The following is a 21,177-nucleotide window of genomic DNA, read 5'->3' as shown; positions in this document are numbered from 1 at the left end:
TTGGCAATTCGTTTGTATTCCTCATTGGTGATTTCCCCCTACTTCCATTTTTTATACGTATCTCTTAAATCTCAGCTCTTCTGATGGTTCTTGTTACATCCACCCTGATTATTTCTTTTTAGACACCTCCCTCTTTTCTTCCTCATTAGAACTGTTTGCATCTGCACTTTACAAAACTGCCATGCACCATGAACTCCCTTCTCTTTGAACATTTCTGACCATGGGATCTCACACAGTATTTCCCTAAGCCTACTGAAACCAGCATTCTTGCGGTCAGTGTTCTTGTTATATCTTTGCATATTTTACATATATATATATTTATCTGTTTCTGTTTTAATTTTTGTAAGTTGCTTTACGCCCCAGTTTTGGGGAAAGGGCAAGGAATATAAATACTCATACCAAACCCTTCTTTGGTAATAAATTAGCAAACTAGAGAAAGAATCAAGGATTCTCCAGTTTGCTTCCTTTTGACTGGTCCATCACAGCCTGTTATAGCTGTTAGCTAAGGGATCTACAGAAACCTATTGCTTAAAAAGAATGAGTTTCCACTACTGAATATCCATATAGGAAGGAAAATTATTCAGAAACAGTGGGGGAGAGGGAAGAGGAGCAAGTAAAAATCATGCTTTATTTCACATAAATATTTTAATAATATCTCAAATACAAGTACATATTATTGTAACAGTTATCCTACAATTATGCAGATACTTCAAGTACCCTATAAGAAAGGGATATTGCATTAGAAGAATACTGTGGCACCAGCCCAACACACACACGCAAACATACACAGACACACACTGGCCCCTCTCTTTTGGTAAAGTCATCAGCACTAGCTTGCCATGGAGCCTTCAACAGAGGGTAGAGGTTGCAGAGTGAAAGAAACAGAGAATCACCAGCCACTTGTCTAAATCCAGTTTTGAGTCCCTATTAGAGTAGACCAATTGAATCAATGGACTTTACACAAGAGTCTGCTTACCAAGTTTCTGATGAATCAACAAGTCTGTTCTGAGACTAACAATTGGATTTAGGCCAGTCCCTCCCTGCCCAGGAAGGACAAGAACTACTTATATCACACCCTGGCACCTTTCAGAGCTTTTGGACTAAAAATTCCAGAATCCACAGCCATTTGGACATGTTGATCAAGAGATGATGCTCGATTGTCTCTTTTGCAGAAATAGCCCATGAACAAGAAAGCTCATGCTCATACCATATATGCAGCAAGTTAATCACTGTGCTTTCAAGTGCCTGAGAATTGCAAGAATTTCAGTTAATGGCACTTCATGGAGCATATTGTTGCCTTTGGGAAACACATTACATCTTCCAGTTGCGCTTTTCTTTCTTTCTTTTTTCCTTCAGTGATGAGAATACTTAGAGAAGCAATGAAATCATTGTGAAAAAGAAAGAAGCAGGGGGAGGAAATACCAATCATATTTAACCATGGCACCTCTGCAAAGCCTAAAGGTGCTTGAGAATTGGCTCAGCTGCTACCCGCTAGAGAGGTGTCATTCTCAGAGGCCAAATTGTCAATTTCTGCAGAGAGAACCCACAGCCTCCAAAGCATTTTGAATCAAGAGTGTATGGACCCTAAACAAAAATCCACAAAGAAAAGCCATCTTACCACAGCCTGGAACTGGGTTTGCTTGTTCCATCTCCTTCACTTTATACCAGCCTCTGTGACTGATGACAATTTCCATGTTAGTGGGATTGCAAATCTATTCCAGGTCCTAGTCTTAGCTTTGAAGATACTATCCAAGATGCTGAATCTATGGGGGATAGACTTCAGTACCTTAGACAGCTCCTTTCAAATCATGATTAAAACTCAGAACAGTTTACTGTTCCACTAACATGGAAGATGCCACCTGCCACTGGTGGGCCCCCAAATGTTGCTGGGTTCAACCTCCCATTAGCTACATCCTACATTGCCAGTGCAAGTGATGATGGAAGTTATAGTCTCCTCTCCCTCTCCTCCATGCAATGCAGCCTGACTTATTATTTTGTAGTGCAGAACTGTAAGAGAGGAAAAAAAGGTTAATTAGGGTCAACTGTGAACCTTAGATTGAACTGAGTTCTTGTACTTGTTCAAAAGGGGTGTTAAATAGGGCTGTTGGAAGGAACTGAGTTGGTTATGTTTGCATGAAAGCCCTGAGGAAAGGAGGTCTTGAAAGGTTTCATTATAATCCCATCTTCCTAATATATATATATATAGCAAAAGACAAGACGATGAGTAAGAAGATTGAAATCAGCAGAGAAGTTCCATTTTATGGAATTAGACAGTGCATACATTCACACAGCCAGCCAAGTGTCTAACAGATCTCCACACAATCATTTTGCAGGCCTAGAGCAGACTCCACTTCTGACTGACAAACTGCATGCATTGAAAAAACCATTAAGTGACAATACACCCATAGCACTGATATACAGATGCATGCATTGCATAGATCACACCACTAACTCATCAGAGTGACAGCTGAGTGTCTTGCATCTGTCAGATAGATCCAGTCTCATGTGATTTAAAGCCTTGCTCTTGCACAAAATAAATATGTCAAACAAGCACTCTTAAGCAAGGAGGAAAGAGAAACTGGGTTGAGAATATGATTGATGGATGGATGGTGACAAGGGGGAGGGGGTCCTGTTTCCCATTTCAGTTTCAAGAAGAGACTGACAAAACTAGGTTGGAGGTGCTTTTCTTAGTTGCATTAGTAGCACAAAAGAGAACAGCTAAGATATAGGCATACATACTGTCAGCACAACTGCTGGGGTCCAACAACCACTGTCAGCAACTCAAACGAGTCCTGGGGTTAAATCAGACCCTTGGAGCAGAGCTGGCAAATTTCTTAGTTGCATTAGTAGCATGAAAGGGAACAGCCAAGATATAGGCATACATACATACAAATTTATATTCTCTTTCTCTCTCTTTCTCTCTCTCATGCACGCACACACTCACAAACATCAACAAGCAAACCACATCATACCTCTCAGCATAAAACCCTGCTTGCATCATACTGCACTTGCCCCACCACTCCTCCAATGGTTTTTGGATGGGTTTCCAACAGCACAAAACTAGTTAACTCCCCACAAACATCTTCACTTACAGTACATTATCTTGAGCCTTAGCACTGAGAAACAGTTCAAGAATCTCGCTCCAGGGATAGACCTTTAGGAACAGAGTGAGGCACTCCTTGGACCCTCTGTGAGCTGGATCAGGCTATCCATGAGCCAGCAGTTCCTTTTCCCCATCTAATTTTTGCTGCTTGAATGTGCCACTTCCCCCATTATAAACTGTTTGCTACACGTTACTGGAGGGGGGGGGGCATTCAGAGAAGGAACAGAATAGAATGTGTTGCTTATGTCTTCTTAAGACATTGATTTTCACAGTGATCATGGTTAACAGAAGGGATTTTAACCTACCAGCTCCCAAGTATGAGATTTGTTGCCCCCCTCCTTCCATATTGTTGACATATGAGAACAACAAACACTTCCCACAAAGAAGGTCCAAAACCAGCATTGTTTTTCCCTTTCATGATTCATTATGCTTGCCATGCTTCTCCCTCTTACTAATTCATTATAGCTATTTAATGTAATGGTGACTTTCTTTGCCTCCTCCAATGTAAAAATGGAAAGACACTGAATTTTAAAATATGAATGAATAAATACATAAATAAATAAATAACCTGGGGGCTTGGGCAGAACCATAAGCATACTACAAAAGATGCAGTAATGAACTAAAGCAAAGCTGACTGGTGCTGCAAGTTTCCTGAGTTTGTAAGCTATCAGTGGGAAGTGAAGTGAAGCAAGCATCATAAGCTTCTGTGAGAAAGATCTGAATGTTTCTTTAAACTGTAAGGTACAGAAAGATTCGGGTACAAAGTTAGTGTGGGAGTTCTGAGCTCAACACACACCACTACACACCTGTATAACTATAATTCTTGGTCCCATGCTCCCTGCCAAAACTTGAGTGAAAGAAAACCCAGCTGCTAACCATTTGGGCACCATCTTTTTTTTAATGGAAAGGTAGGATTTCAACTACCTTAATAAATAAATTAATTAACATATCAACTTCCACAACAAATGGGAAAGCAACATTAAATATGTAGTTTTTAAAGGAATGGAAGGTAATTCACTTTAAATCTGGCTTTAAATAGTCACCAAATGTTGGGGGGATGGTGTTTAAGCATGGAAAACTAGACAAGCCAACTAAGGTCAAAATAAGTCGGTAGAAGTACAACATCACCCTGTCTTTTTTTCTTTTGCTTTGTTTGCAATGTTCTTGCCTACTTTAAAATGGAATATATATGTACGTATGTAGCAGACCCCTGGTAGCAAACAAATGCAGGTTAGACTTTTAACACATTCTGTGTAAAGAATTGGTTTCTGATTGTTACATATACAATTAGTTTCTGATTGTTATGTCTACATGAGAACATGCATGTGGACACATTATTCATCCATAAATGATTGCTCTTCAACCAAGACTCCCTGTCCTTGGATGAAGAAGGATCTGGTGAATGACCTTGAATCTACGTGCGAATATTGCTGGTCCTACTTCTAAGATATTTACTTCCAAGACTAAGTATCAATTAGTGCTCAGAAGGGTTGGTGGATTTGATGAATAAAAGTTCTTCTCCCTGCACCTCACACAACACAGAAGCTGATCACCATCAACAGCAGCATCTCCCAAACTTATAACTTCCCTAAGAGCAACTACTGTAGTTACTGGTAGTGGAAAAACCAATCCAAAGCATCATTTCTGGACCTTGTGATCATGCTTAAGGACAGCTTCTACTACACATTAGGAACATCAGGTGGAACAACCAGTTGCCCCTACAGATGCCCTGAGATGACATTTTGTGTTTATGGCAACAAACAGTTGTTCAGGCTCCTAGACAGGAAGTTACACTCACATAACTGGCAATGGGAGTCATTGTTTCAGTCTATTGTATGCACTGGTTTACGTCTGCCTGCAGAACTCTGTAGTTAGGATACTCTCATAACAACCCAAGAGAGGAAGGGCTTAGAAATTGATGCTCTGGGTTCCATCACTTAACTGTCACTATAAATATTCTGACCAATTAATCTACAAATACCCTCACATCTTCTATTGCACATAGCATGGTATCAGTGTTACCAATCAAACTTGGAGTGTAGTCATGTGGGCCACCTGAATGGCAACAGATGCACCAACAGTGTTCATGTTTCTGAAATATGTTGGTTCACAGAAATTTCTCCCAGCCAGAAGAAAAGGTCATCATCCATGTTAAGTTGTTAATTGGTTGGCATTCTTCTCTCATGTCTCAAATTGAGGAAGCACTGTTCATGCATTGATGGCATTTGCAACATCTGTGAACACAAGGCGATTAGGTCTCTGGAGCACCCCTTGGTTTGTCTATAACAAAAACAAAGGGATATGAAAGGAAAACAGACAATAAAAAAATTAGAACAAATGTGTGTCTTGAACCTTATTGGCCAGTCCTAATTAGCATACACCCACTGACTCAGTTGCTCAATGGTGAGTCAACAAGTAAGTAGATAAATCCCACTTATTCTATTTATTTATTTATTTATTTTCTCCCAATATAAAATCCAAGGTGGTTTACAGCATATATTAACAACAAAGTACAGGTTGAGTATCCCTTATCTGGAATGCTGAAATCTAGTTGGTTGAGATAGTGGCAGCTTTACATTCTCATGGTTCAGTGTACACAAGCTTTGTTCCATGCACATAATTATTAAAAATATTATGTATAAAATTACCCGCAGGTGATGTATATAAAATGTATAGGAAACATAAATGATTTCCATGGTTAGGCTTGGGTCCCATTTCCAAGATACCTCATTATGTATCTGCAGATGTTCTAAAATCCCCCAAAATCCAAAATCCAAAACACTTCTGGTCCCAAGCATTTCAGACAAGGTAGACTCAACCTATACAACTAAAAAACTAAAAACAAAAAGTTAAAGATTAATTAAATAAGCAGTCTGTTTAAAAAGATATTCACCTGCTGGTAGAAAGAGAGCAGAGACCAGCCAGGGTAGCCTCCTATACAAAAAAATTCCACAGAGTGGGAGCACCAGCTGAGAAGGCCCTTTCATGGGTCGCCATCAGACAGGTCTGTGACTCTGGTGGGACTGAGAGAAAACCCTCCCCCAAGGATTTTAAAACTTAGGTCCAAAACATATTCCAGAAATAATCCAGTTTCAGATTGATTTAACTGCCCTCACTCAGTGCTAGGAAATCCTGGGAATTGTAGTTTATTGTGGCCCCAGAGCTCTCTGACAGAGAAGGATGAATGTCTCATAAAGCTACATTTCCCAGAATTCCCTAGCATTGAACCAGGGCAGATAAAGTGCTCTCAAACTGGATTATTTCTGCAGTGTGTTTTGCACCTTAGTCAGGCTGGAGCTCTCAAGGGGGTTCTAGCTTTAGTTGGAACTAAGAAAATGAATTAGACATTTATAATTTATGTACTTTGCTTTCACATGGCTTTGTAGCACCTGCAAGATGTCACATTTGTATTTAGCACCATTGGTTGAAATGTTTAAAGGATAATCTCAGAATGACAGCCATATAGTGAGCCACATTCTTAAAAGATGTGTGTGTTATCATTCAGGTGATCTTAACATTCAGCTTTGAACTAATATTTTCCTGTTGGAAAATCCATGAGGTAGGAAGCAGTCAAAATCATTGTTATGGGGAAAGGATGCACAAATAGAGAAAAAGAGGACCCCAAAAACATGTAACAGGAGTTGCTACAGCTACTTTCATGATTCTTGACTTCGACTCCAGTGACAGAGGATAAGGAAGACTGGGGCAGATATCCATTACAGAGAGAATGGATTTGCCTTTGGGCAAAGAGGGTGTGGAGAGTGTACTGGAAGCTAGATACAAAATCTTGGCTGTGGGACTATGAAAACCTATGGTTTGCCCCATTAAAAAACAACAACTCTGGAGCAATACCCCTTGATCATTGTCTTTGTTTACTATCTACTGATACTTGCTCTACAAAGAGATATGTCCCAGTTCCTTGGTTCCCTCTTGTATAAGGTTTCCTTATTGCAGTTAAATTCAGTATGTTCAGATCCAAGAAACATATTCAGGGGTAGGTGTGTTGGCCATGCAGAAAAGTCCAACAAAATCCATAAAAAAGCAATACCTTTATTGGACCAACTAAAAAACCATAACATACATCATGCAAGCTTTTGAAGCTTCATTGACTTCTTCATTAGGCAAAGATTATACTACACAGCACCTAATTTTTTCCCCAGATGTAACATTACAGCAATTTTTTGAGAAAGTCAATATTTTAGCCTAGGAAAGGGGGCAGTGGCCTCACACAGGTCAGAGATAGCCTAAATCTCTATAGAAATTACTTTGCCTCTGCTAATGGAGTTGAAATTTTATTACCAAGCTTTTATTGCTCTTCAAATAGATGATTTATGTCCTGATCTCTGGCTATTGGCCTATGTTCTTGCCAAGTTTCACTAGCACTCTGGCAAGCTTCTAGTCTGGAAAAGAACCACTGCCCTTGGAGATCAATTCAGATACTTACAGCCCTTCCAAAATTACCCTGCGAAGCTCAAGTCCTGCCTGCCTGCTTGCCTCTCTCTGTATGTGTGTGTGTGCGCGCACGTGTGCTATTTGTATTTCTTCCACTTTGCCTTTTCTTTAACATTTATACTAAACGTTGATATTTTCTGCAGAACTGATTTCTGGTCTACAGCTCTCAATATGCTTTTCAATATGGAAATTAACAGAAAATAAACAGCTTCTCGGCTCATGGTGGTCTACGTCTGTTTCAGCCATTAGACACAAGCTATGAGAATTTCTCCAAAACAACTACAATTTCTATACTATATGAGGAAGGGTTATAACACAAAAAGGAGTCTATTCTATATAGATCACACCACTTCCACAGAAACATACCGGCTCTCCTTATCCATGCTGGCTGAGCTTTCAAAGAAAAATTGGCAGGGAGGGGAAAAAAGACTTCTATGAAATCAGCTAAAATGTTCCTCTATCCCTTCCTCCCACCAGTTCTTTATGAGAACCAAGGCTTAGTTTTAGAATTTGTTTTTGGTGCAGAAGCTCAGTTGGTAACATGCTAAGTAATGGTGGTGAGGACAAACACAGACAAGTTTGAATTGCAAGTTTAGTTAGAAATAGAAAAAGAATTAAGAAGCTGCATATATATCCATACCTATACTTACCTATCTAATTGCTGCTTTGTTGTGCTGACTTTGACGTATGGCAACCCCATTATAGGGGATTCTTGGCAAGATTTATTCAGAGTTTTGCAACTGCTTTCCTCTGACAGACAGTGATTTTCCCAAGGTCACTCAGTAGATTTCTATGGCTGGACAGGGATTCTTTTCAAAGATTGTGTTCGTCTAAAAATGTCCAGGGTGGAGCAGGGAATAAATCTGACTGACAGGTCCATCTTCCAATCATAAAACATGTTTTCAAATGGAATCACCAGTCAGGAGTGGAGAGATGATTATCAGTCTTATAAAACTCTTTGTTATTGATTGTCTATACCCTGTTGTATGTGGTTTTCCCATGTAGTGGGCATGAAATAAAAGTAGTGCATGAAGGATGTTTGTGGCTATCCCTTCTGCATCCAGACAAATCAATCATCCTTTGACGATTGTCCAGGGCGGATATATGTTTCCAATTTATGGCAGCCCTAAAATGAACCTGTCATGGGGTTTTCATGACAAGATTTGCTCACAGTGGGTTTGCCATCACTTTTCTCAAAGAAACTGTGGTTTTTCCAAGGTCACAGAGTGAATTTCCTTGGTTGGCTGAGGAATCATACCCTGGTCCCCGAGTGGTTCAGCCCTCAAATCACTACACTGCACTGGATCTTTGACAACTGCTTAAGACAGTAACAATTTCATAAAATCATAGATTTGGAAGGGACCTAGAGGGCCATTCAGTCCAATCCCCTGCCGTGCAGGAACTCACAATGAAAGCACCCCCAACAGATGGCCTTCCATCCTTTGCTTAAAAACTTCCAAAGAAGGAGAGTTCACCACTCTGCTCCAAAACATACTGCAGAAATAATCTAGTTTGAGACCACTTTAACTGACCTGGCTCAATGCTAGGGAATTCTGGGAAATGTAGTTTTGTAAGACATTTAGACTTCTCTGTCAAAGAGCTCTGGGGCCACAATAAACTACAATTCCCAGGACTCCCTAACACTGAGCCAGGGCAGTTAAAGTGTTCTCAAACTGGATTATTTCTGCAGTGTGTTTTGGACCTCTCTAAGGCAGTATGTTTTGCTGTCGAACACCTCTTACTGTCAGAAGGTTCTTCCTAATGTTTAGGTACAATCTTTTTTCCTGTAGCTTGATTCCATTGCTTCAAGTTCTAGTCTCTGGAGTAGCAAAAACCTCATACCTCATTATTGTTTAAATAAGCCTGGGTTTTTTGGCACTAAACTGGATCATAAATATTCAAACCCCTAGATATACTTTGAAAACTGGCAATGACACAGCAGCTGTGGTTACACGGCCATCTCACAGTAGACTCAATGTAAATCCAGCCTGGAGCCATGTAAAGATCCATGCATCCCCTTAGACCTTTATAGTTTGGTGTATTGGGAGAATAGCAATACCTTGTTCTGAGAGGCCTGCAGAGAAGCAGCATCTTTGCCATGCTCCAGCAACTCTTGCTCCAGCTCATCCTGTTCTTCAGCAGGATCAAAGTTGTACATGGGCATGAGCTGGTGCCGTAGCTTCTCCAGTCTATGAGGGGAAAAATGAGAGTGAAAGTTCCACCATTGTAAAGCCTGTCCTAAAGAGAAACATGAACTTCCCAGTATTTACTCATCCCTGAGGGCGAATTTAAGTGGCAGGAGAATCAAAGCAAGGAGTAGGAATAACACAACCCTCCAGATGTTGTTGGACTGGAAATCCCAACAACCCTGGCCAACATAGCTAATGATGAGGAATGCTGGGAGTTACAGTTTAACATGGTCTTATTCCTACTCCCTATTCTAAGAGCCTGTGCAGACTGGGGGCGTTAAGGCTGGCCTGGAGGCGGAGTTGGGGTGTGGCACCCATATGGTGCAGGCCCCGACTCTGCCCTCATGCCAACATAATGCCGTGCACTGCAGCACACTGTGTGCAGCATCATGGCGTTCCTCTGGCACTGCATTTAGATGACGCAGCACCAAAGGAGCGCCATAAAGCTGTGGTGCAGTGGCTACGTCACCCTTTCCAGGACAAAAAAAGGCTCCTTCTTGTACTGCAGAAAAACCAGATCAGGGCTGCACCAATTTGGCAAAGAGGCAGCTGCAGGCCACTCCTTAGGGGCGGTCTGTGCAACCCCTAAGCCCTCACATCTGCCAATCCCAGTCTTACATTAGAAGCTAGAAAGGCATTTGGTTCAGATTTTTATTTATTTATTTACACATGAACGCTGTCTGGGAAAATCTCTAGGTAGAGAAATTAGGTGCTTAACACTGTTGCATTCAAGGGCAGGGAGTACTTACCGTTTCCTCTTCCTGATATACAAAACCTGAAGGGAAACAAAACAACAACAGAAACGTTTGGTTGTTGGAAGCACATTTTCAGTAAACTTTCTTCTGCCTCTTTCCACTCCAGCTCTGGATAACAGAAATATATACTTTAAGAAAGGGGATAGCTACACAAACCTATTCCAGGAAAAACATATGAATTAGTAGATGGTACTCTTGACTACTGGGGAAAGAGTAGCAGGACAGTCAATTTTCCTAGTTGCATTTTCAACCTTAGCAAGATTGTGGTATTTCTTTATGATCAAGGTGTCTTGCCCAGGAATGATCTCCCAGGAGGCCTTTCTTTCTTTCCTACCACCCTCACAAGTACTTCTGCTGGGAACAAGAGGTGAGGGTCTTCTCAGTGGCTTCCTCCAGGCTCTGGAACTCCCTTCCCCAAACATGTTATACTGGCACCCTCCCTACTTTTTTTTTTAACAAACAAGTAAAACTTTTCTCTTTTGACAGGTCTTTGATGATTGACGATGTAAGATCCATCTCACCAAAATAATGTGCTGAGTCTTGCTAACTGTTGTGCTGGTGTGTGTGTTTTTTAAGGATATGTGTATCAATCTGCTTTTAGTTGTTTTAATTGTCGAATCTTATTTTAACTTTTCTATTCTGTGTTTTTTAACAATATTTTTTTATTTATTGTAAGCTGTTTTAAGTCCCAAACAAGGAGAAAAGGTGGGATGAAAGATGAAGATGATGGTGATAATTTGGGGTATCGCACAGCTGTACTGTGTTGTAATTATGTATTTGCTGGAGATCTGTTTATGTCCTTTGATTCATATGTGTGCATATACACATGAGCTCCAGGTATTTCACTGTAGAAAACAAAATCTTATGTACAAGAAAAGACAATACAGTACAAGGAACGGATGGCTCCATTGAAATGAATGGAGTGACTCTTGCAAACCACTGAAATCCATAAGCATATGGAGTTCCCAAATCTATAAGAAACTGCTGGATGTGGCAGATTTCTGTGACTTTGTGGGTGCACTGGCTTTGAAGGGATTATATTATTTCCTTAGGAATTCTGAATTTCAAATAATTTTCACAGATATATTTTATGTAGTTATAAATGCTGAATGCTCACCCAAGTTGGGTGTAGATAAGAAGGCAATGGATATGGGTGGAACTAGTCTACGTTAGTTGCACTGAAAATGTGTTATTGAAATGTTTATATCTCACCTTATAGATTAGCTGAAAAACTAGTGTATGACTAGTATTCTCCTTGATGGAGCAAAGGACTACTCTTTGAGTCACAGCTGTCAGAAAGCAGATCCTTTGAAAGAAGCCATGGAAGTAAAACTGCTATAAAGCTCTGTAGTTATATGCTAAGCCTCAGACATTTTTTATTCTACTTGAAATATTAAAGTGGATCCCCTTAACTCAGATAATTTCCACTTTCAACACTCCCATCCCCAGTCAACCATTTCCTGCAAGAATCATCAAAGGCCAATATCTTACCATTGCAACAGCCAGTCCAATCACAGTGATGATGCCAAAGGAAAGCAGCATGGTCCCCATGCCAGGACCATTGCCAGCAACTTCAGGGATTTTGGTGCTGTTAAAGCTGCTAGTTTCAGGTGTCATGGTCGTTGTTTCTGAGCTAGTCCCATCTACAGTTGTCCCAGGGTCTGATTCAGAAGTGGTAGTACCACCACGGTACAAAGTGTTTACAGTGGATGTGCTGTAATTCATCTTGAGCAAGTGTTTTCTGTCCTGTTTTTTACTGACTGGTGTCTTGAACAACAAAGATTTTTTAGCTATGAAAGTCCCACTTCTCCTCTTCTTTGATCACAAATCTTGATGGTTAAGCCCTTTCTGACTGATTGCATGTTTAATGGTTCTTCTGAACTGAAGTCCTATTGGCCTAGCAATAGAAGCAGAAGAAAAAAAAACACCAGAATCTGACTCTGTCCCCTGCCAAAAAAAAATATTATAATCTTTAGAACACATGGGCCAGCTCAGGCCTTCTGAGGTTCCTGAAATGGCCAAATCCCCTTCTTCATGGCATCATAGTTTGGCTGTTTCTCACCTTTTGTACAAAGCTTCCTCTATTCTTTAAAAAAAAAACACTGCTGAAATATTTTTAAGTTTTAGCAATAGCAATAGCAGCTACATTTCTATACCACTTCATACTGAACTAAACAGTCTCTAAGCAGTTTGCAATATGTAAGCCTGGGGTGGCAAACTTATTGCATGCGTGCCCTCTCTGGCACGCATACCTATTTTGGAGGGCACACAGAGAGACGGGAGAGCGGGGGAAGAGGAGAAACAGGTGTGCACCTGTTCCTTCTCCCCCCACCCTTGTGGGCCATTAGCTGTCTCTGGAGAAGTTCTGCCCGTGGAAGTCCCACCCCCCAGAGGGCAGAAGTCCCACCTCCCGAAGTCTTGTCCCCCCAGAATTTCCACCCCTGGCACCGGGTAACACCCAATACCAGAACGGCTTTGAGTTTGGGCACTCGGTCCCTAAAAGTCATCACTGATGTAAGCTAAACTTAGTAAGCTAGTTTTGGTTACTTGGCAGTGATAACTTTTAAGTTGAAACAATCTATTTGTGGTTTTGCCACTTTTGGGGAGATTCTACACACCACTGGAACGCAGTCCTCCTGAAAAAACAACTTTTCCAAAACTGAAATCGGACATTGGGCTTAAAGAGGCTACCCACACCTTATAATGTAAGAATGGGCAGGTGAGGAAAGACTCTCATTCTCTCCCCCTCCCCTGCCCCCACCCAGTCCACTTGAAGTGCACCTACACAACAAGGTTATAGCATTATGATTCTACTTTAACTGTCATGGATCCATCCTGTGCAGTGTCACCTTGGGATGTGAAGTCTGACAAGATACTACTTAGAATCCTCTACTAGAGAGTTCTAGTACATTTCTCTGATCTACAGTTAGAGCTCACTAGCAGAGAATTCTAACTACCCACCAATCTACGCACTCCAAGAATTCATGGAATGGCTTTAAAATGGTACCACACAGCTATTACTGGGCAGCATGAATGCTAGCTGCAGAAGAAGAAAGACTTCTTCCTTTGCATTGGGCATGGAAAACAAGAAGTCAGATGAATGGGGAACAAAGTGCTGTGACCCTTGTTTTCCGCTCTGATTGTTAACATTTTTAATGATTAGCCTGCTGAGAGGCAACTAACTTGCTAAGAGGCTACTAGTAGTCTGCATTTCCACAGCACCACCAAAGAAGGATGCAGTCTGGTAACAGAAATTAGGAAATCGTAACTTTTCTGCATGTTAAGAAGGAATTTTCTTCATGATAAAAAAGGATGTGTGAGAGAGGGGGGGGGGACAATGTGCTTCTAGATACACAGATTCTGTCACTTTACAAATGTGCAGTCATTGCCTTGGAAATTTCCACATTTGGGGTTAGGAAGTATAAATTTCTTTGTGACTAGTGTACCATCAGCCAAGCAAGACTGAGTGCAGGCTACTTAAAAGCAGCAGAGATCTATGATGCAATTTTTAAAAATTCAATGATAAACCTAGTTTAACATTACGTCTACATACATTTCTTACTGAAATCCCACAATAAAACAGGTATGGACAACCTGTGACCCTCCAGATGTTGCATCCCTTACCACTGGCTATGCTGACAAAGGCTGATGGGAGATGTCATGCAACTTCATTCGGAGAGACAAAAAGTTGTCCATTGCTGTAATGGAAAAAAAAATAAAAATATAATAGCTATCAAGCAATTAGATGAGCAAACATCCTTTCTGGCTGGGATTCCTATCTTCCTATGGCACTCAAGGAGCCTAAAAGGCATGAAAGCAGTATATATCTCATTTATTTATTCAAATATTTATATCCCAGCCTGTATCTAAAGATCTCAGAGCAGTGTACAATAAAATCAATTGAAAACAAAGTAAATAATAAAATAATTTTAAAAGGGTAAAACCATTTTAAAAACATTTAGCCTTCTTTTCAGCTAGTTTAAAGAAGACAGATTAAAACCAGGCACATCAAATAGTTTAAAATGGTTTTAAACCATGCACATGTGTGGATTTGTGTATCTTCTGTTATTAACCTCCCAGCATTTGCTCCTCTGAGGTACACTGCAGATTTCTCCTCACTGTCATAATCAAGTTATTAAAAAGTGTTTATTCTCACTATCACAACAATTTCCTGTTGCAAATTGTTCTAGAGACTGTCTATGCACATATACTATGTGAAGAAATGATTTTGTTGTTGTTGTTGTTGCTAACTAACATCAGTGAAGGAGCACAGATTCTTCTTTTTGAAGAGAATGAATAATCTCTCTAGTTACTCTTCCTCTATTTCCCCTCTGTGTTTTTTCCTAAGCTAGATGTTGCCAGTAGCTACATGTTTCTTCTTTTGCACGTTGTTGTTATATGTCTTCAGGTCAATTCCAACTTACAGCAACTCTGTCCTAGGATTTTCTTGGCAAGATTTGTTCCTTTAAGGGTGGGAGAGTGTGATTTGCCCAAGGCCACCAAATTGGTTTCAATGGATGAGTGAGGATTTAAATCCTGGTCTCCCAGAGTCCTAGCCTGCATCCACACTGCAAAAATAATCCAGTTTGACACCAAGTGCCATGGCTCAATGCTGTGGAATTCTATAAATGTTACGGCACCAGAGCTGTCTGACAGAGAATGGTAAATATTTCTCAAAACTACAAATCTCAGAATTTCTGAGCCATGGCAATTAATGTGGTGTCAAACTGGATTATTTTTGCAGTGCAGATGCAGCCCTAGTCCCACTCAAACCACTATACCATGCTGGCTCTCAAAAGAGGGATATTTATTTTTCTCTCAAGCTACTCTATAATCTTTTGGGAACTGGAAGGCCAGAATTGTGCCCACTTCAAAAAACAACACAGACATTAAGATGTAACGCTCTCCATAGCTACAAGTGCCCTTGTTTTCAAACTCTCAGACTAAGCGTGCATGGCCTTGGTTTCACTCCCCCTCTTTTTCTGTTTTACACTGTATTTACTTTGATACTGCTGCAGCTGTCAACTGACATGAGTTGACCTGACAATCAGGGAACTTTCAACCACAACCACAACATCCCTTCCTTGATTAGTCACAGCCACTTCAAAACCAGTCAGATGATATAAACAGAAAATACATCAAGTCATACTTGCACCTCATATACCAATTTTGGACTAGAGACCCTTAGCAAAAGCAAAACATCACAAAACAATCTACCCCAGCAGCATGCTGCTGAGAATGAGGGGAATTGTGTAAAAAAGGAACGTCAATTGGACACATTTTCCAGAGCCCTTTTACACTAATAATAATAAATTGTATTTCTTCTAAAGGCAGGGTAAAGCACATTAAAATACAAAACACAATTAAAAACAGAGAAACCCACAGTTAAAACACAATACTATAAAACCATTAAAATACACCTATAAGAGCACATATACAGATTAAAAAGTAATGAGTTAAAATTAACTGGGTAGGCCTTCTGTTATTATTATTATTATTAACCTTTATTTATAAAGCGCTGTAAATTTACACAGCGCTGTACATACAATCTTTTTAATTGGACAGTTCCCTGCCCTCAGGCTTACACTCTAAAAAGACATGACACAAAAGGCGAAGCGAGTGGTGGAGGGGAAGGGGATGAGGGCCAGCAGTTCTTCTCTACCTTCGAGGCCTGGACCAAGGCAGATGGACTGGAGGGAGGACTTGGCTTCTTAATGGATGGTTAATCTTCTTCCAGGGAGGCCTGTTGGAGCTAGCCTGCCTCTCTAGTAGGATAGCGCTGGAAGAGAAAGTGCTGTTTTCCACAACACAATTATAATGCTATGATTCTACTTTAATACTATGGAATCCTGGGATTTGTAGTTTAGGGAGAGGGATTTAGGCTTCTTAATCAGCGCTCCTCCAGTCCCTCTGACTAAACTATAACCCCCAAGATTCCATAAGATTCAGTCATGGCAGTTAACATGGGTTCATAGCACCATAACTGTGTAGTTGTGTGAAAGGACCCTTATACTAAAATCTATTTTGTAAAATAACTTTTCCCCAGCATGTAAGCAGAGTGTGACAAAGTTACTTTTTGGATCACCACTCTCTGACCCTGACCCTCAATACAGTGTAGGACTCTGGGAGTTGTTGTCCATGAAAGCAACTTTCCCAAGCTGTACTACATAATGTTCCTTTTTAGTAATCTTTCTATCTAATTTAACCTGGAACACACTGCCTTGGAGAGTGATGGAATCTCCTTCTTTGGAGGTTTTTAAACAGAGGCCGGATGGCCATCTGTCATGGGTGCCTTGATTGTGTCTCCCTGCATGGCAGAATGGGGTTGGACTGGATGGCCCTTGTGATTTCCTCCAACACTATGATTCTAACCTTTCTAATAATCACCGTTTTAGCAAGTCAGAACTGTATGGCTCAAATGTGCAACAGTGACAGGGGGTGCATTACAAGACAGAGTCCATTCTGATTCCCAAAGAGGTAGGTGCCCTCAGACCCCTTGTCCTTTTGGCCAGATGTTGGAATCAGATGACACCCATCCCCATCCAGCAGAAGAGGAACTTCATTAGAGCATCTTTCCTCTTTTGCCAGTGCTCAGCCATGAAACCCACTGGGTGACCTTGGGCAAGTCACATGCTCTCCGCCTCAGAGGAAGGCAACGGCAACCCCACTCTAAAAAAATCTTGCCAAGAAAACCTCTTGATAGTGTTGCCTTAGGGTCGCCATAAATTGGAGGGCACACCACAGCAACAAAAAGGGATGTTCACAAAGATTTTACTTCCGCTGTACCATCATTTCCACATTTTCTTCAGGATCTGATGTGAGAAACCTGGGAAAGAGGAAGGAAGAAAACAACCAGGCCTGGAGGGAAGCAGGTGGAAACTCTTGAGGGAGAAAAAATGAGAAGACAGGGATGTTGGGATGCAGGAGTCCCTCATCCCCTTTTACTGGTGAGGCCCCCTCTTCTGCTATGGCTCATCCAACAATAATTTGAGAGAGTGGGTTTTGATTACAGACCAAGAGAGGGTCTAGTGGTCTCAAGAAGGGACAGTAGTCCAATTGAGAGTCTTGTAGTGAGAGACTCAGAGTTAGCCAGACTCTGGAAGAGGGGTCTCGGTTGATTAATATCCTGAGGGATATCATAGCCTGAATGGCTGATTTTGGTTTACTACGGAGAGAGAGAGAACAGTGAGATATCTGTAACTAATTTGCCAAGTAAAGATACAATAACAACTGTTCTTCAAAAATACTTAATATACTTCTGTTATTCAAATAAACGTTTATTATTGTTTGAAGAAACTGCTTGGCCCGAGTGTTCAAAACACAAAAATATGCTACTGTATGTTAAAGACCGGAATAGAAGTAGGTTAGGGTGTGGAGTACGTCACAGTTGTTGTGTACCTTCAAGTCATTTCTGACTCATGGTGACCCTATCATGGGAAAATTTGTCCAGAGGCTTGCCTTTGCCTTCCCCTGAGCTGAGAGGATGATGGTTGTTGTTGTTACTGTGTGCCTTCAAGTCCTTCCCAACTTATGGACACTCTAAGAAGAACCTATCATGGGGTTTGTTCAGAGGAGGTTTGCCATTGTCTTTCCCTGAAGCTGAGTGAGAGGATGATGGTTGTTGTTGTGTACCTTCAAGTCCTTTCTGACTTATGGCCCACCCTAAGGTGACCTGAACATGGGGTTTTCTTAGCAAGCTGTGTTCAGAAGAGGTTTGTCATGGCCATTCCCTGAAGCTGACAGGACAGTTGTGGTTGTTGTGTACCTTCAAGTCATCTCTGACTTTCAGTCATAGAATCATAGAGTTAGAAGAGACCACAAGGGGCATCCAGTCCAACCCCATTCTGCCATGCAGGAACCCTCCATCAAAGCATCCCCGACAGATGGCCATCCAGCCTCTGCTTAAAGACCTCCAAGGAAGGAGACTCCACCAGGGAATCTAATGGTGAGGTGGAATCTCTTTTCCTGTAGCTTGCATCCATTGCTCCAGGTCCTGTTCTCTGGAGCAGCACAAAACAAGCTTGCTCCCTCCTCAATATGACATCCCTTCAAATATTTGAACAGGGCTATCATATCACCTCTTAACCTTCTCTTCTCCAGGCTAAACATCCCCAGCTCCTTAAGTCGTTCCTCATAGGGCATGGTTTCCAGACCCTTCACCATTTTAGTCGCCCTCCTTTGGACACATGGCTCCAGTTTCTCAATGTCCTTTTTGAATTGTGGCGCCCAGAAATGGACACAATATTCCAGGTGGGGCCTGAGCAGAGCAGAATATAGTGGCTCTATTACTTCTCTTGATCTAGACACGATACTTCTATTGATGCAGCCTAGAATCGGATTGGCCTTGTTAGCTGCCGCTTTTTAGATGAAGAGGATGATGATGATTGTCTTCAAGTCATGTCTGATCTTTGGGCACCCTAAGAGGAACCTATCATGGGTTTTTCTTGTTCAGGTTGCCATGATCTTCCCCTGAAAGGATGGTTGTTGATGTTGTGTCCCTTCAAGTCATTATCCAGAGGGGTCTGGCCTTTGCCTTCCCTTAAGGGAAGGTGTGTTGAAGCTGAGAGGATGTCGTTGTTATTCTGACTGTGTGCCTAAGTCATTTCTGACTTATGGCAACCTTATCCTGGGGTTTCCTTGGCAGGATTCTTCAGAGGGGGGGGGGGGTTGCCATGGCCTTCCCCTGAGGCTGAGTGAGGGGGTGATGGTTGTTGCTGTGTGCCTTGGAGTCCTTCCTGACTTGTGTCCCCCCCAAGGCGACCCTATCCTGGGGCTTCCTTGGCGAGGCTTGCCCAGAGGGGCCTTGCCCCGAGGAGGCTGAGAGAGTGTGACCTGCCCAGGGCCACCCACCCAGTGGCTTCCCTGTCAGCCGAGGGGAGGGGCCCTGTACCAGCTGGCTCCCCTGGCTCAGCTCCTCCCACCAGGCCGGGGCTCCCTCCCGCCTTACCTGCACCGCAGAGCTCTCGCTCTCTCTCTCTCTGCTGCCAAGGGGCTTCCCGGGGATGGATGCTCAGGCCTTCTCCAGCTGCTTCTGCTTTGATCTCCCCTTTCCTCCCTTCGGATTGGCTGGCCGCGCAGAGCGCTTGGCATCACGATTGGGCCGCTGGGCTGTCACTCACGACGGAGGGCGGGGGGGTGGAGGCGGGACTGGAGGGGCTCACGCGCCCCCGCGCATGCGCGCCCCCGAGTCTCTTTAGTCTTTGGCATTTTGCAGGACGGGATTGTTGCTTTCTTCTCCTCTGGGCTCTGGCTTGGTCTGTCCTGGAGGGAGTGGAGGAGGAGCCCTTTGGTCCTGGGGCAAGGAGGGCTCTCTCTTTCTCAAGGGCCATGCGGCCCAACCCCATCCTGCCATGCAGGAACTCTCAATCAAAGCATCCCCTGGGACACATGGCCATCCAGCCTCTGCTTAAAGACCTCCGAGGAAGGAGACTTCACTACACTCCGAGGAAGGAGTGTGTTCCACTGTCCAACAGCCCTGACTGTCAGGAACTTCCTCCTAATGTTGAGGTGGAATCTCCCTTGAGCTTGCATCCATTGCTCCGGGTCCTAGTCTCTGGAGCATCAGAAAGCTTGCTCCCTCCTCAATATGACATCCCTTCAAGTATTTAATAACCTTCTCTTCTCCAGGCTAAACATCCCCAGCTCCCTAAGGCGTTCCTCATAGGGCATGGTTTCCAGACCCTTCACCATTTTAGTCGCCCCCCAGGCTTTATGCCTTTATGGGATATTAGGCTGGTGAGTAGTAGAGACAGGGCTTTCCTTGTGGTGGCTCCAGTTTGCAGATCTTTTCTTCAGTAAGTATCTATGGTCCCCACATTGGTTTCTTTCAAACAAAAACTTTCACTCAGCTTCTTTCTGAAGGTTTGGTGATTTTATTTTGTGTGTGTTCCCACTGGATGTTTTTTTAAAACTACAATGCTGTGCTCTCCTAGGCTAACATATATAACATGAAGTTGTAAAATACCATTCCCCTGCCCCAAATATAGATTGTATTAAAAAGGTGCAGACTGACCACATCCAGCACTGTGTAAACTTATAGCGCTTTATAAATAAAGCTTTTTTTTAAAAAAAAAAATCAAAACACTCCTAGAAATGTCAATCCATGTTTCTTAGTCTTGCTCAGAATAGACATTTTGGAATTCCTCTTGGACAGAAAGTGGAAATGTCGGACACGTCCTAGGAAAGGAGGAAACCTGGTCGTCTTGAGCTAAAGCAGTGTCAAACTGGATTACTTGTGCAGTAAGGATGCAGCCTTCAAGTCTGCTTTGGACCTTTCCACACAGGGCACAGAAGTAGGGTCAGTTTGCATTGGTCGAGGTGTATGCACGTTATATGGCATTGGTGTTCCACACCTGTGAGCTCAGAATACGTATTGGCCAATGCGATATAATGTGAATACGCTTTGGCCAATGCGTATTCACGGCTGGGTTCCGAACTGAAGGCAGCCGGCTCCTCCGTTTTGCGAGTGCGCAAAATTAGTGTATTCACGGGATCCGTATTGATGGCCAGTGAGAAACCTCTGCTGCTTTGGCTGGTGTGTACATCCAATCCACTGGTTCTCCTGAAGACTACCGGGTTACAAATTTCCCATGATGCTGCGCTGGAATTTCCCCCTTCTCCTTCCGTTGGCCCTTTCCCCTTTCAGGACAACCGCCGGGGCTGGGGAGCGATTTTTCCA

General features: G+C 42.3%; 1 protein-coding gene across 3 annotated transcripts; it reads right to left on the bottom strand.

Annotated features, from left to right (window-relative positions):
* Nucleotides 1-596: 596 nt before the first annotated feature.
* On the bottom strand, nt 597-19,540 carry CUNH3orf18 (chromosome unknown C3orf18 homolog). Of its 3 annotated transcripts, XM_089525279.1 has the most exons (6): nt 19,447-19,540; nt 14,124-14,197; nt 11,991-12,396; nt 10,494-10,519; nt 9,615-9,744; nt 597-5,383 (listed from the first exon to the last, which is right to left on the bottom strand). In XM_089525279.1, the coding sequence occupies exons 3-6, from the start codon at nt 12,222-12,224 to the stop codon at nt 5,312-5,314; spliced, it is 462 nt and encodes a 153-aa protein (XP_089381405.1). In that variant the 5' UTR covers nt 12,225-12,396; nt 14,124-14,197; nt 19,447-19,540; the 3' UTR covers nt 597-5,311. The 3 variants fall into 3 exon arrangements, with proteins under 3 accessions (XP_089381405.1, XP_089381414.1, XP_089381424.1); XM_089525288.1 differs by lacking the exon at nt 14,124-14,197 and having other exon boundaries at nt 19,447-19,479; XM_089525298.1 differs by lacking the exons at nt 14,124-14,197; nt 19,447-19,540 and having other exon boundaries at nt 11,991-12,444.
* Nucleotides 19,541-21,177: the final 1,637 nt, after the last annotated feature.

This window comes from Sceloporus occidentalis, unplaced genomic scaffold, assembly GCF_023333645.1.
Source record: "Sceloporus occidentalis isolate IW3139 unplaced genomic scaffold, rSceOcc1.0.p SCAF_1, whole genome shotgun sequence".
Taxonomy (NCBI): domain Eukaryota; kingdom Metazoa; phylum Chordata; class Lepidosauria; order Squamata; family Phrynosomatidae; genus Sceloporus; species Sceloporus occidentalis.
Note: the sequence above shows the minus strand (reverse complement) of the source record. Positions and strands in the feature narration are given on the sequence as shown.